Raw genomic sequence first — 15,175 nt, 5'->3', positions numbered from 1 at the left:
ATTTCAGGAGTACTGAAGGGGATATAGGGGATATAGGAAAGAGGCTGGGTGGCTTTAGGTAGGTCCTATTGCAGGAGACCAGAAATCAAATTACAGAATGCTATAGAGAAAAGTAAGGAATCAGAGCCCAGTAGAGTCCTTCTTTATTTATTAATTATTCATTTCTGTACTAGCACAATTCAAACTTAATGACTAAATATAAATGGTGACTTGAAATTTGGAGTAGGCAAAATAGGGGCTATGAAAATAGAAAAATGCTTTGGGTAAAGTGAAGGAAGATTAGGGCTTTAGGGGTCAGAATGGAAGTATAAATAAATGAAATAAGAGCACAGAAGAATTCTGGAAATATGGCAGGCTGCCTCATAATAAATTTGATGAACATTACTTTCAATGAAATCAAAAGAGATGCTGCTGCTTTGATCCTGACTGTCCTCTCTGGAGAGACACTTCCCCCTTCACTGTATCCAAGAGGGTGCTGAGAAGGATGCTATTTTGAGCGCTTCTTGAAAGGCTGGCGCTTTCACTAGGAGACTGAGGTGCCATTTCTTCTGTCCTATTTTTGAGCACAACGAAGAATATGGAGTAGAGACCACAAAGACGCTGGTGGGAAGGAACTGGAACTACAGCTCCCATGGAAAGAAGACAGTGAATCAAAGACCAAACAGCTTGAAGACAAAGTTTGTTTTTTGGTAGTGGAGAAGGGATGAAATGATCGGGAGGAACCAAAATGAAGTCTATTAGGTAACCTTCTGAAACAATTTCCTTAACCCAGCAGTCGGAGACAGACTTTTGCAGGCGGGAAGAAAGCTAAAAAGATGAGCCTTCCACAAGAGACATCACTGAGTTCATTGTTTGGTTGTCTGCATTTGAGGAAGCCTGGAACCGCTGGAACCCTTGCCTACCTTGAAAATGTTAACAAAAGGGGTGGGATCAGAATCTAAAGTCCCTTTGTCTATTTGGGTTCAAAGAGGAGAAAGGACTGAGATTGAGAAGCATTTGTTGAGAAACTGGCTGGTCACTTGTAATCTCTCTGGGTTAGCAAAACTTTCCGTTTTTCCTTTGATTCAATAAGGACATTTTTCAATTCCCAAAAAGGTGACCGCCGGAAAAGGGAATGGTAGAACGGTTCACTTTAGATGCTGCATCCGCAGTCCAGCTCTAGCTACAAAGTGCATCTAGCTGCTACCTGGGACACCACCACTCTAGCTGAAAGTTGAACGGAATCCATAGAGGCATCAGCCATAAAGGCCTGAGCCTTTAGTAGCTTACTCAGACTTTGGTGTTGATTGCATTAAGTCCTCAAGCCACACAATGCATGCTTGGTCACATGATGAAGCAACCCAGGAAGCTCTTAAGGAAAGGGCAGCTGCTTCATGAATTTACATGGAGCGAACTCCAGCCTCCTGTAAGTCATGTCCCGGAGTTGGGCATCTCCCTCCCGAGGGATCAGATGAGGAGATGAAAGATTTAACACCAGTCAGTCTGTGACAGGGATCTTAATATATGCCATGAATTCAGGATCCTTATCGTCAGCCAGGGCATTATTCTTTCTAGAATACATAGGCGTGTCAAGCTCAGACTTAACTACCACCTTCAATACTGATGGCACCAATATAAAGTTAGCTGAGGTGCTGCTATTAGTGCAGACACAAATGTCACCTTTGAGGCTGACATTTTATCAGACTGAGTTGATAATTCCAATGTGTGCATTATCTTACGTTTCAGGATGAGGGCACTAGCCTCTTGGAAAAGTCTTATAGAAAAGGATTCGTCTTGAACAGAACCATCACTCTAATCATCAACTTCTGCTTCTAGCAAAGAGGGTGGAGAGGAAGGAAAAGAAAACTCATCCTCAGCCTTTTTTCCCATAGAGATGAAGGTGTCAGGGGAAGAGACCCTAAGATCCAACTCCAACTGCCCCCCCCCCCGGGTGGCAGAATGAGTTGCTTAAAAAAAAAAAACTTAGGCTGCTTCTTTGGAAGTAAGTAAGTAAGTAAGTAAGCAAGTTAAATGCAATTCAGAGGACAGTGAAGCAATTAGGGCTTTCTTTAACTGCTCAATCAATGAGGCTGGAAAGGTTTGAGAAGTGGGGGGGGGTGGAGTGGGGCACCTTAAGTGGCTGGCGAGGGAACATGACACTCTTGTCCCTGTTCTGCCAAAAAGCCTAAGAATTCTGGCTCAGAATCTGATAAAGCATCAATCTGTCCCTCGCCAGCAGGTGGCAGCATAGTCTTAGCATTTGACAGAGTGGAAGCACTTTTAGGCACTGAGGCTTGCTTCTTTGGAAGGTCTGGGGGAGAAGCCTTAGCAAATTTCCCAGATTAGAGGACACCATGCTGTTTTTGCTTTGCTTTTTTGGAGGTGGGCTGCTTCAGCCACAAGTGTTCTCCATGTGCTATTAGAACAGCAAAGAGGCGCGCGCACGCACGCACGCACACACACACACACACACACAGAGAAACAAAAGGCCTCTGATTTTCACCAAATAAACACTCAACTCCATTTGCCACACCATGGACCGGGAGGAGGAATAGATATATTCAGCCCAAAGATCTCCGTTTGCCACTCCGTGGACCAGGAGAAAAGGCAGGCAAAAGCCTCACGCCAAACTTGGTTTGCCACACCATGGAGCAGGAGTGGGTGGGAAACAGAAGCTACACACTCTCTCCTTGTCACAGCTGCAGACCAGGAGGATGAGGACAAGGGGCAGGCACTCCATCGCTGCCAAAGCAAACTGGAAGGCAGGCAGGCAGGCTTAAGATCAAAGGCTAATAGAAGCAGCCAGGCAGGGATGTAACAGGGACACTCACTCCGTTGCCGGTGTAAAAACAGCAAACTGGGAGGAGGTGGCCAAGTTGTTTTTAAATCAGGACAGGAGAACGCAAACACCACACCACCCATGACACAAGTAGTGCGCACACCAAAACGAAAGACAGAAATACAGTTGTGACCCCCTAAAAATGGCAGTGGCTGCAGAGACTGCGAAAAAGAGCGCGCTGGCAGTGGGCCGCTGCGCCTGAAGGCGGGAACGGCTGTTGGTGCTGCAGCAAGGGCACCAGTTCTGGAAAATTTATCAATGTAAGTAAACAACTAAGGAATAAAAGAAAGGGGGCTTATAAGCGAACAACCAAATGTAAAGAGCAACGGAAAGGGTTTGGGGGGGGCGGGGAACCACAACGCACAAAGAACTGTAAAACTAAAACGATGATAAGGTAAATCTAAAGAAAAAAAGGGGGTTCAGAAACTAGTAAAAAACTTAGCTGAGTCAAGAGGAACGTACAGTCTGCACTAGACAGGAGGAAACACTTAGGGAGTCCAGCCTGTTTCCCACAAGTCTTTGCTCCTGTCTAGTGTCTTGCGACAGGATGAACACCGTTTCCACTGAATATGATGCCCCACAAACTAAAATGGTGTACCATAATATGTAAGTAAATATGCAACACCAGCATTTAGAAAACTATCAGGAAAAGCAGACAGGATTTTTAGTGTTTATTATAAAAGTTAATCTCCAAATTAACAGTAATTTCAAAGTACTAACTTCCAGCATGTTCAAACATTCCTCAGCAGGCTTCTTTGATGTTATTTTTGTTTTGTACAGATCTCTGTAGCTCTTCACTTTATTCCTATGGTAACGAATATGTTCCCAAGACCACATCTGTAACTTCGGTTGGACATTTACTTCAAGAATGCCAAATATAACGTACTTCCACCTAATGGGGGGAAAGAAAACATTTTGGGAAAGCACAATATGAAAAAGGATTTTTCCTTTTAAAGCACATCTTATTATGAGTCTTAAGTTGGTGCAAAAGAACCCAGTTATTGATTTTCCTCCAAAGCACACAAAAGTTTAATATGTTCTTATGGGATGCTTATGGAATTCTCCCCTACCAAATCTTTGGAACTTTTTACCACAACAGCTCCAAGATTTCAGCAGAATCCAGATTTGTCCAGCTTTCCATTTTTGGAATGTGTAACATTTCATAAAATCATAGAATAGTAGAGCTGGAAGAGACCCCATGGGACATCTAGCCCAACCTTCTGCAATGCAGGGATCTCAGCTAGATTGTGCAGTGGTGCCTCGCAAGGCGAAAAGAATTCGTTCCGTGAGTCTTTTCGTCTTGCGATGTTTTTCGTCTTGCGAAGCATGGTCCGTCGCAACTGCGCCTCTTCAAGCGGCTTTAAGAAAAAAGCGCAAGACGTTTTCGTCTTGCGAGGCAAGCCCATAGGGAAATTCGTCTAGCGAAGCAACGCAAAACCGGAAAACCCTTTTGTCTAGCGAGTTTTTCGTCTTGCAAGGCATTCGTCTTGCGGGGCACCACTATACATGACAGATGGCCATCTAACCTCTGCTTATAGAAACCTCCAGTGAAACAGAGTCCACAAGCTCCTGAGGGAATCTGCTCCCTGAAGTGTAGATTTGAGAAGTTGCTGATGATACAAATGGGTTGGGTAGTACCCCTCATCATGTGACAGGTGCAGGAGAGCAAACACCTCTGCACCTCTGGGAGGCAGGTGCGGTCCTCTCAGTTTTTTCAGATTCACCAAGCAGCATCAGACATTGTTCTTAGCCAGAAAGGAAAATGTATAGTAAATCCCCTCCTTCCCATATTACTGCAGACCACAGTAGAAATGGGTACCATTTGTATCATCAGCAACCTCTCTCAAATCTACACTTCGAAAGGTAAGACCAACTGTCCAACTTGAGATGCTTGCTGATGACCCGAATGGGTTGGGACCACAGCTTTTCCCAACTGCAGTTATAATGACTAAAGCACCTGCTGAAGTACTGTGCGGCCAAAGGCAGCATCAGCCACAGCCAACAGGTCTATTTTGTAGTGCCTGGTAAATGTACTTGGTGAAGATCAAGTAGCTGCTGTACAAATCTCCAGCATTAGCCACAAACTCAGCTGTGGTGGATGCTGACAGTGAGATGAGCCAAAATTTGTGTTGGCTGGGACACAGGCCCTAATCCTCCTTGTAAGGGTGGAACTGTCATACATTGTCATACATGTGTCATTCGTGTGGAGGAAAACCTTAAACACGTTGCAGAGTTCAGCAGAGTTCCCAAAAATAGACCAAAGGCAATAGTACTTCATTCGGCAGAGCTTTACTTGCGCTGAAGGCAAATGAGCGTAATGGTTATCAAATCCAATACAATCAGGATTGGCTCAGTCCATATAAAATCCAGTTGCAGCATTTATGAACTTAACTCATAATAAGACTAAACCTTAGCACTAAGAAACACCACACCAGAAGGAAGAGAGATAAAGAGAAAAGTAAGACCCAGGCTCCTTTTGGCCTATATTTCTAGTCAGCATGACTCTGCAGAACAGAGATAAGAGAACTAGTTCAAAGCAGCTTCCCAAAAGGTATAACCCAAACAATTGTTAATCCTTCTGCCTATGCTTCTCTCACACATAGAAGCTTCTAGTAGTTTCTTGTTTTGATCGGAATAGAAAAGAATAGGAAAGATCTTTACACATGAGATCAATACTTTCTGCACTAAGAAATGCAAACTGACAGGAATATGACACGTTTTATCGTAGAGGCTGAATGAAAGGAAAGAAGGGAAAGTCAAGGAAAAAGTAAGAGTGAAGCGGCAAGACACAGGAGGATTTTTTTTATTTTTTTTACCTCAGCAGAGAGAAAGGGAAGTTAGAGACCAAACTCAGCAGGAAATTAAAGGGAAATAAGAAAAATTGGAAAACACCAGAAAAAAGAACAATAAAGAACAGCTGAAATTTGAAAAAGTTAACTGAAAAGGAAGATCAGTGAAAGCCAGGGGAAAAGATCTGATCCGTCAGGCAGGAGAGAGAAAAACTGAGGGGACTGCACCTGCCTCCCAGAGTTCTTTGCTCTCCTGCCTCCATCACGTGACGAGGGATAATATCCAACCCATTTGGGCAATCAGCAACCGCCTCAAATCAGCTCTTCCTCTCAGAAAGTTCTTCCTGATGCTGAGTCAGAATCTACCTTCTTGAAGCCACTGGCTCAAATCCTACCCTCCAAGCAAGAGAAAACAAGTCTGCTCTACCTTCCATGTGACAGCCCTTCAGATATTTGAAGATGGCTATCATATCTCCACTCAGTCTCCCCATTTCCAGGCTAAACATACTCTGCTCCTTCAACAATTCCTTGTAAGGCTTGCTTTCCAAACCCCTGATCATCTTGGTTGCCCCCTGCAGCACACGTTCCAGCTTGTCAATATCCTTCTTAAGTTGCAGTGCCCAGAATTGGACATAAGTCAGAATAAAGGTAAAGGAACCCCTGACCATTAGGTCCAGTCGCGGACGACTCTGGGGTTGCGGCGCTCATCTCACTTTACTGGCCAAGGAAGCCGGCATACAGCTTCCGAGTCATGTGGCCAACATGACTAAGCCACTTCTGGCAAACCAGAGCAGCACACAGAAATGCCGTTTACCTTCCCACCGGGGTGATACCTATTTATCTACTTGCATTTTGACGTGCTTTCGAACTGCTAGGTTGGCAGGAGCAGGGACCGAGCAACGGGAGCTCACCCCATTGCAGGGATTCGAACCGCCAGCATTAGCTTTTTTTGCGGCCTCATGTTAAGCTTGTGGAGACCCCTAGATCCTTTTCACATGTACTATTGGCAAGCCAGGTGTCCCCCATCTTATATCTGTGCAGCTGGTTCTTCCTGCCTAAATGCAGAACCTTACATTTGTCCCTACTGAAATTCATTTTGTTAGTTTCTCCAATCTGTTAAGGTCATTTTGAACCCCAATCATATCTTCTGCAGTATTAGCTACCACTCCCAGTTTGTTGCCATTTGCAAATTTGATGAACATCCCCTCAACAGGCCCAAGACAGGTACCCCACTTGTCACTTTATTTCAGGTTTATGTGGAACCATTAATGACTACTCTTTGAGTTTGGTCTGCCAACCAGTTACGAATTCAGAAAAACCATAGTAAAAAAAAGTAGCTCTAGGTGATACTTTTTGTTTCTTCCAAAGAATAGAGGCCTTCTGGAGACAGACAGCGTTAACTTTTTTTTAAGCCTCCAAAAGAAAAGCAGAACAGAAATGAGGGGCATATGCTCATCTCCAATCATAGGGTTGTACCTGATTAAGTAATATGCTCCTCTCCATGCTCAGAACAGACCTACTAAAAATGAACTTGAGTCCACTGATTTTAAAGACTTTACTCCAAGTATGACACTGGACAGAACTTACCTTGTTTAACAGTCTGAAATATGTTGTAATTATGTTGTGCACATTTCAATACACAGCTTAAAGACATATGAATTAATATGTACAAGAGATGAGTTAAAACGCTCCTGGAAAATATATTTGAAAATGAATTCATGCCTGATTTTTCTCTCAGAAAGAACCATGTTGTTTTGATTAAAAAAAAAATCACAGGTAATTTTTAGAAGCAAGTTATTTTTAAAAATGGATACGTTACCATTTCTTGGCATTGTTGTGAACAGGAACATCTGGCCTGTATTTCCTGTATGGTAAATTTCGAGTCATCATATCAATTGATTCAAGAAGCTCCATAATACTGAAATACTGCAGGAAAAAATGTTACACTTAGGAGTTTTCTTACAAAAGAATTATAACAGAACCTTAAAAACATTATTTTTAGTACAAGCTAGTTGTTAGCAGAACTTTCTTTTTTAAACTGCCAATAATGTATTTAATAGAGAAATGCAGATATACAAGTAGGATTCTGCATTAACCATCATCTTGCCAAAAAAGAAAATCACACTAAACATGACAAATATGTGAGTGAAAGCATGTTCTGCTCTAGAGACACAGGTTAACTAATTACAGATTAACTACTGGGTGAAACTGGGTGAAACAGAATTTTGTTCTTTTTACTGAGTAAATGGAAATTTGCAGAAAATTTCATTTTTCTCGCTCACTCAGTGAAGGAAGACACGTGAATGTTCATAATCAAGTGTTTATCCCAAAATGAGCAGTTAATCCTGCACTGCAAATGGTCCATTCAAAAGGACTACTGCTGTAGAAGCAAAGACAGAGAAGCAAAACCTTTAATGTCAGACCCTGACCTAAGAATCTTGCCAGAAGGAATTGAGCCAAACCATCATTTGTTTTAAATAGAAATTATTATTGATTTTCAGCATAACATAGAAATTTCCCCATTTGACCCAGACAATTGTTGATAAGGCTCTTGCTCTGACTTGGGTGATGTTCCCAATGAATAACAAGATGTCTGACTGATACTAGCACCATATAGTCTTTGACCAATGAGCTGAAGGGCATGCTGAAACTTCTTTTTGATAAGAAGCCAGGCAAACGAAGAAACGTCCTCAACAGCTTCATCCTATCCCAAAAGCCAAGGTGTGCAGCAGATGGGCCATAGAGCTTACTTCAATGGCTTGGGAGGGTCATACGTGGCTTGACCCTGTCATGTGAGGGGGTGTGAGCGATATACACCCAATGCCTAGGCCAAATCCAGCCTACATCTGGAATCAATAAAGTTGTGGCCAATTCTTAAATCCCAGACTGTCCTGTTTGTCCCCCTTCTTGGCTCAGGCCTTACTCTGGGGGTGGGGGTCCTTGTGAGCAGGTCTGCAATGTATAGAACACACTTGTTATTTTTCCTGCATATTGCTCTGATATCCAGCAGGTGGCAACAAGTTGCCTCTAAACTTTATTACAGTATATTTTAAGTACAGTGGTACCTCTGGTTACAGAGGCTTCAGGTTACAGACTCTGCTAACCCAGAAATAGTACCGCAGGTTAAGTACCAGCGGCAGCAGGAGGCCCCATTAGCTAAAGTGGTGCTTTAGGTTAAGAACAGTTTCAGGTTAAGAACGGACCTCCAGAACGAATTAAGTTCTTAACTTGAGGTACCACTGTACTATTTTAGGCACAGGGAGGAAAGACCTAAGGCAGCTGATACACTTCATTCAATGCCCTGCTGTGCTCCTTGCCAGCAGGGCAGGCATGAGGGCAGACAAATGTTCTTGCACTCCTCCTTCCTTTCATTTCCTTTTTTTAAAAAATATTTTCCTTGTCATTGAGAACTGGACGGGGGTAGTTTTTGCCACTGCTTGAGTTGAGCTGAGTTGATTGTATAATTAGATTCAGTCTCTGTTGATATATGTGATTTATGCATTCAGTGTATTATTGCTCTCATTGTATAATATGGTATTATGTACACAGAAATGAATGAAATGCGTTGGCCTCACAATTCAGTTACATTAAAATTATTTATTTATTCAATTCATTTTTTCCCACCCTTTATCAAAAGATTCCAGGGCAGTGTACAAAATGAGGAACACAAATTTGATAATTCTTTCTCTATATAATTTGTACTGTCTGTCTAAGCCACTAGCAGGTGCAAGAGGCACATGGAATGAGACTGAATTTGGAATTCAGCCCTTGCAGAAATCCACCTGAATCTGACTGGGTCACCCGAGGAGGAGTATAGGAGAGAGAGGTGTTTCCATGACCTGGAGCGGAGGGCCTCTCCTTGCACCTTCTCTGGCCCCTAGGAAGACATTTTGTAGCAGATGATGGAAATAGGGGGGAAAGAAAGATAAATGGGGTAGTGTGGGAAGAGAGATTCTTTTGAAGGTAAGCTATGGATGGGAGAGACAGAGGGGAGACATTCCAACTCTTTTGTGGTTTGGAAGTGAGGAAGAACACACACTACAGTTCTGGGGAGGGAAACTGGGGCAGTGAGATGGGGTGGGAAGCAATGAAAGCAGGGGGACACCATCTACATATAAAGTTCAGCTGTAGGGATGGGGGGGTGAGGGTGTTATCATTATATTATTGTTATTATTTTAGAAAGTTCATCTGCAACAGGGAATGTGTTAGGAATGTCAAGTTATAATGTGCTTCCGGGTCCATGAGAAAAATGAAGTTTATTTCAATTGAAATCATTTCTGGAAAGTTACCTGTGGTTTATTAAGTTCTATGGCTATATCCTGGAGATTCACATCTAGATCTAGTTTTGGTGCAGAAAAGTCAACATCAGATCGTGGATTCATACGGAGCTTGGCTTTAGCTGATATTGGACGGAATACTACAATAAAACAACAACAAAAAACAGAATTTTAGAACAAGGCACTCAAAAGGGAAGAGGATCATGTAACCAATTTTATCATTTAGTTTATGAGTAGATCTTCTCTTTTTTGACTATTGTGAGCGAAGAAAACAGGATTCCCTGCTACTCACCAGGTAGTAACGCTTGTCTTCGTGAACACTTCCCCAATCAAAAGCAGTGTGCTTGCTAATGTAGTCTATATGAGTAGAACTATGCACAGAACAAAGGTTCTGTTGTGAAATGAGGGAACCTATGAATGAGCCAGCATCCCTGAGGAAACCTCCTCAGCTGTCAGTGTGGTATAGTAGATGGAATGTGGTGGTTCAACAGACCTCATCAACAAAACACAATATGGCCTTGAGGCAGTCACTACCTTTCTTAACTTTCAGTCAAACTTATTGGTTTAAACTTTATATAAGGATAAAATAGGTCAGCTTATGTTGGCCAGAGAGCTCCCTTGAAGAAGTACAGCACATTGATGGGAGTCTGAACTTTTTGCTGAACTACTGCAAATTACCCAGGAACTAAGAATAACCCCTGATTTACCTTCTGACCACACCTGAGCTATATACCTCACTATCTACTTGAAGAAATTACCATTGTTGTTATTACTGTTATTGTTATTATTGAGGAGGAGGATGTAAGAACAGGAAGCTCATAGTGGAGAAAGATTCCAACATAACAGTCCCTGACCTGATGTTATTACAGATATTCTCCTAGCTGAGAGACTACTGGTTCTGCGAGACTTCAACATCCATGCCAAAGCAGCCGGCTCTGGGACAGCTCAGGACTTCACGGCTACCATGACAACCATGGGGCTGTCCCAACATGTCACCAGCCCAAAGCACATGGCAGGCCACACTCAGGACCTTGTTTTCTTGGGCAGAAAGAGGGTGGTTTGAAGGTGGGGGAGATTGACATCAGTCCTTTGTCATGGTCAGATCACTTCCTGTTGAGATTTAGGATGTCAGCACCTTTCCCCCTCCACAGAGGCAGGGAACCTATTAGGAAGGTCCACCCTCGGAGACTGATGGATCCAGTGGGATGCCAAACAGCTGGGGGGGCATTCCAACTAATATGACTGGCGCCCCTGTCGAAGCCCTGGCCGACCTCTGGGACACCCGAATGACTCGGACTATTGACACGATTGCACCTGAGGATCCTCTCCCACTTTGTGGAACCTAATTGGGCCCTTGGTACACTCCAGAGCTTAGGGCGAGGAAACAAGCTGGGAGACAGCTTGAACACAAGTGGAGGAAAGATCTGAATGAATGTAACCGAACACTGGTAAGGGCTCATTATCGAGCCTACCTAGTGGCAATGAAGGCAGCAAAAACTTTGCTGCCTCCATTGCATCCTCATTATGTCATCTGGCAGAGCTTTTCCAGGTTGTACAGGGCCTTTTACAGGCTGGCCCAAAGGAGGTGATAGAACCAATGGTAGCTCGCTGTGACTTGTTTGCAAAGCATTTTGAGGATAAAATCACTTGCATCCACCAAGACCTTGACTCCGCTGTTATAGCAGATGAATCCCATGGGGTGCCCAGAGCACAGTCTAGTTCTGTTGTGTTGAATGAGTTTCAGTTGGTAAGGCTCAAGGATGTGGACAAGGTGCTGGGATCAGTCAGGGCGACCAGTTGCACTCTAGACCTTTGCCCTTCTTGATAAAAACCACCAGGGAGGGAACAGCTGGCTGGGCCAGGGAGGTGATCAATACCTCTTTACGAGAGGGGGTGGTTCCTGCCTGTTTGAAGGAGGCGGTGGTAAAACCACTCCTTAAGAAACCTTCCCTGGATTCAGAAAACCTAACTAACTACCGGCCAGTTGCTAACCTCCCTTTCCTGAGCAAGGTTCTGGAGCAAATGGTCACAGACCAGATCCAGACGCTTTTGGAAGCTGATGTTCTGTATCCATTTCAACCAGGCTTTAGGCCCAGTTTTGGCACAGAAACATGTCCCTGTTAATTCTTCTTGACCTCTCAGCGGCTTTTGATACCATTTACCTTGGTATCCTTCTGGAGCAACTCTCCGAACTAGGGCTGGGTGGCACCGCTTTGCGATGGTTCCAGTCCTACTTGGATGGTCGTTCCCAGAGGGTGTTACTTGGGGAATGCTTTTCAGCCCTGTGGAACCTTCAATGTGGGGTTCAGCAGGGCTCAATCCTTTCCCCCATGTTGTTTAATGTCTACATGAAACCACTCAGTGTGATTATCCAAAGGTTTGGAGTACATTGCCAGCAGTATGCTGATGACACTCGGCTCTACAGTGGTACCTCTGGTTGCGAACGAGATCCGTTCCAGAGCCCCGTTCGCAACCTGAGGGGAACGCAACCCACGTCTGCGCGTCGCCACTTCTGCGCATGACGTCATTTTGAGCGTCTACGCATGCGCGAGCGGCGAAACCCAGAAGTAACCCTTTCTGGTACTTCCGGGTCGCCGCGGGACAAAACCTGAAAACGTTCAACCTGAAGCAAATGCAACACGAGGTATGACTGATATTACATCTGCAGGTGAGGCAATGGAAGCGCTGGACCAGTGCCTTGCCTTGATGAGAACCAGCAAACCGAAGCTCAATCCAGATAAGACTGAGGCACTGTTACTGGGTGGTTCCCAAGACCAGATGGGTGGGAGTTCGCCTGCTCTTGATGGGGTTACACTTCATCTGAAGTAGTAGGTTCGTAGCTTGGGAGTACTCCTAGATACTTGACTGTCGCTCAAGGCTCAGGTGGCCTCAGTGGCCCAGAGTGCCTTTCATCAGCTTTGGCTGGTAACCCAGCTACGCCCCTATCTGGACAGGGAAAGCCTAACCACTGTTGTCTATGCTCTAGTAACCTCAAGGTTAGATTACTGCAGTGTGTTACATGTAGGGCTGCCTCTGAAGACGGTTCGGAAACTTCAGCTAGTGCAGAATTCAACGGCTAGGTTGCTCACGGGAGCAAGAAGGTTTGAGCATATTACACCGATCCTGGTCTGACTGCACTGGCTACCAATTAGTTTCCAGGCGCAATTCAAAGTGCTGGTTTTGACCTGTAAAGCCTTAAACGGCTCAGGAGTGCAATACCTCAAGGACTGCCTCTTTCCATATGAACCTGCCCAGACCCTGAAATCATCTTCTGAGGGCCTTCTTCATGTGCCTCCTCCTCGAGAGGTCTGGAGGGTGACAACATGAGAACGGGCCTTGCTTGCAATGGCTCCCCATCTGTGGAATGCTCTCCCTAGGAAAGTTTACCTGGCACCTTCATTATATACCTTTAGGAACCAGGCAAAAATGTTCCTTTTTAACCAGGCCTTTGGTTGATTTGATTGACATCCGATGCCCTTGAAATTTTTCTTTTGGTGGGTGTTATTGGGTTGTTGTTTTTATTTTGATTATATATATATTATGATTTTATATTTTGATTTTGTTCTGTGAACCGCCCTGAGACCTCTGGGTATAGGGCAGTATATAAATTCAATAAATAAATAAATAAATAAATATACACATGATCAGAAGGGCCAGAGCTAGAGAACTACACAATCATAGAAACCATATGTGGAATTACAGATACTATGAAGAACTTACCAAAGCTGTAGCCTTCTGGAATCATGTCAGTGCCCGCAACTCCACTTTTTAAGTTATTCTTTTGTAGAGGAAAGGGGAAATAGAAATAAAGTATAAAAATGGAATATTAACATCCAAGAGCAGAATGCTTCAAATCAAGCTGTACTTTCCTGCTCAGCAGCTAAATAAAACTATTTTCAAGATACAAGGTCTGATTGTCTAATCAAAGTCTCTCATTCTCTCTCATATATATATATGTGTGTGTGTGTGTATATCCATATCCCCCATTTCCAGAAAAATGATCTAGAAAGATACAGGAACTGGTCAGACTTGACTCTGTAACAAACCTTCTATTTAGCAGCATTTTGCTACAAGTATGAGATTCCCATGACATTCAGAGGCATAGAGGGATATACTTTCTTAAAAAACTGTGAGGAAGAAAGAATTTCAGCAAGTAAAACCTCTCCCAACCCTACACAATGTACACTTGTCAAAATCCCACCCTCTCTAATAATTAAAGGCACTGGGACTTTTTCCTATTTTGCATTTGGTCATCCTACATCATTTGAAGGTGAGAGATATTTAAGAATGATTTGATACTACCTTGGTTATGAACGACAGTATGTAAATGCCTTAAATAAATAAAATCACATGTATTTAGAAGTAATTTCTACGAAGTTCAGAAGGGCTTATTCCCAAGTAAATTAGGACAGGACTGCAGTGTTAATACAGTAGCAAGAACAATACATTTTGAGTCCAAAGACTTCAAATCCAACATATTCAACAAAATGCAATCCCTATTGAGCAAACCTTATCTTGAAACAATTTATGGCATTAATATCATACTTTTTTCACTCACCAAAGATTCTTTAAAACCACCCTGATAAAACATTTCAGACTTCACATTCCAATATGCAAAAAAGTTGTCCAATCGAACGAGCTGAAATCAAAAATTTAAGCAGAATCAACGGAATTGTCACCTCAGTACTTTTCCATGCAATACAAAGGATCCATATACCATATTTTTCCATTTATAAGACACCCCCATGTATAAGACACCCCCTGTTTTTGGGAACTCCAAATTAAGAAAACACCCTCAGCACTATCAATGTATAAGACGAATCCCAATTTTAAACCAAATTTTTTGGTTAAAAAAGCCTAGTCTTATACAGAGAAAAATACAGTATATTAAACATATAAATGTTTGAGAGGAAGCTTCTGCACACATGCCACATTTTGGGGGATTAATGCCATTAATTAAAACATATAGGCTTTTTAAACATGGTACCCTCAGGATTTGATCACAGACACATTTAATTAAAAACAAATCCTGTCGAAATCAATTAAAATAAGGATAAGGGTCAGAATACTATGACTGGTTTAAGGTTCAGCGTTTTTCTTTTTCTCCCAGAATACCAACATATTGCAGTTTGGCCAGGTTCTATTAATATGCAAAAATAGCTCAAGTATTCAGCACAAATTAGTTACCAGATATACACTCTAGAGTCTAGACATCAATCCACTGCAACAACTTTTCTTTATGAGCTACTATGGCAGTTTTACAAAATTCTCCATTATGCTCTGGCAGTTTT

General features: G+C 43.0%; 1 protein-coding gene across 3 annotated transcripts in view; it reads right to left on the bottom strand.

The window, feature by feature from the left end:
* The window catches only part of VPS13A (vacuolar protein sorting 13 homolog A), a 152,658-nt gene that overhangs the window by 110,727 nt on the left and 26,756 nt on the right, over positions 1-15,175 (bottom strand). For all 3 annotated transcript variants that reach the window (XM_083464715.1, XM_083464716.1, XM_083464717.1), the window contains exons 9-13: positions 14,443-14,523; positions 13,605-13,662; positions 9,897-10,024; positions 7,427-7,533; positions 3,539-3,710 (exon numbers count right to left, since the gene is read on the bottom strand). In XM_083464715.1, coding sequence (XP_083320841.1) covers positions 3,539-3,710; positions 7,427-7,533; positions 9,897-10,024; positions 13,605-13,662; positions 14,443-14,523 — 546 coding nt within the window. The remainder of the gene's footprint in view (positions 1-3,538; positions 3,711-7,426; positions 7,534-9,896; positions 10,025-13,604; positions 13,663-14,442; positions 14,524-15,175) is intronic.

Source organism: Podarcis liolepis (assembly GCF_965112155.1).
Source record: "Podarcis liolepis genome assembly, chromosome: 11".
Lineage (NCBI taxonomy): Eukaryota > Metazoa > Chordata > Lepidosauria > Squamata > Lacertidae > Podarcis > Podarcis liolepis.
Note: the sequence above shows the minus strand (reverse complement) of the source record. Positions and strands in the feature narration are given on the sequence as shown.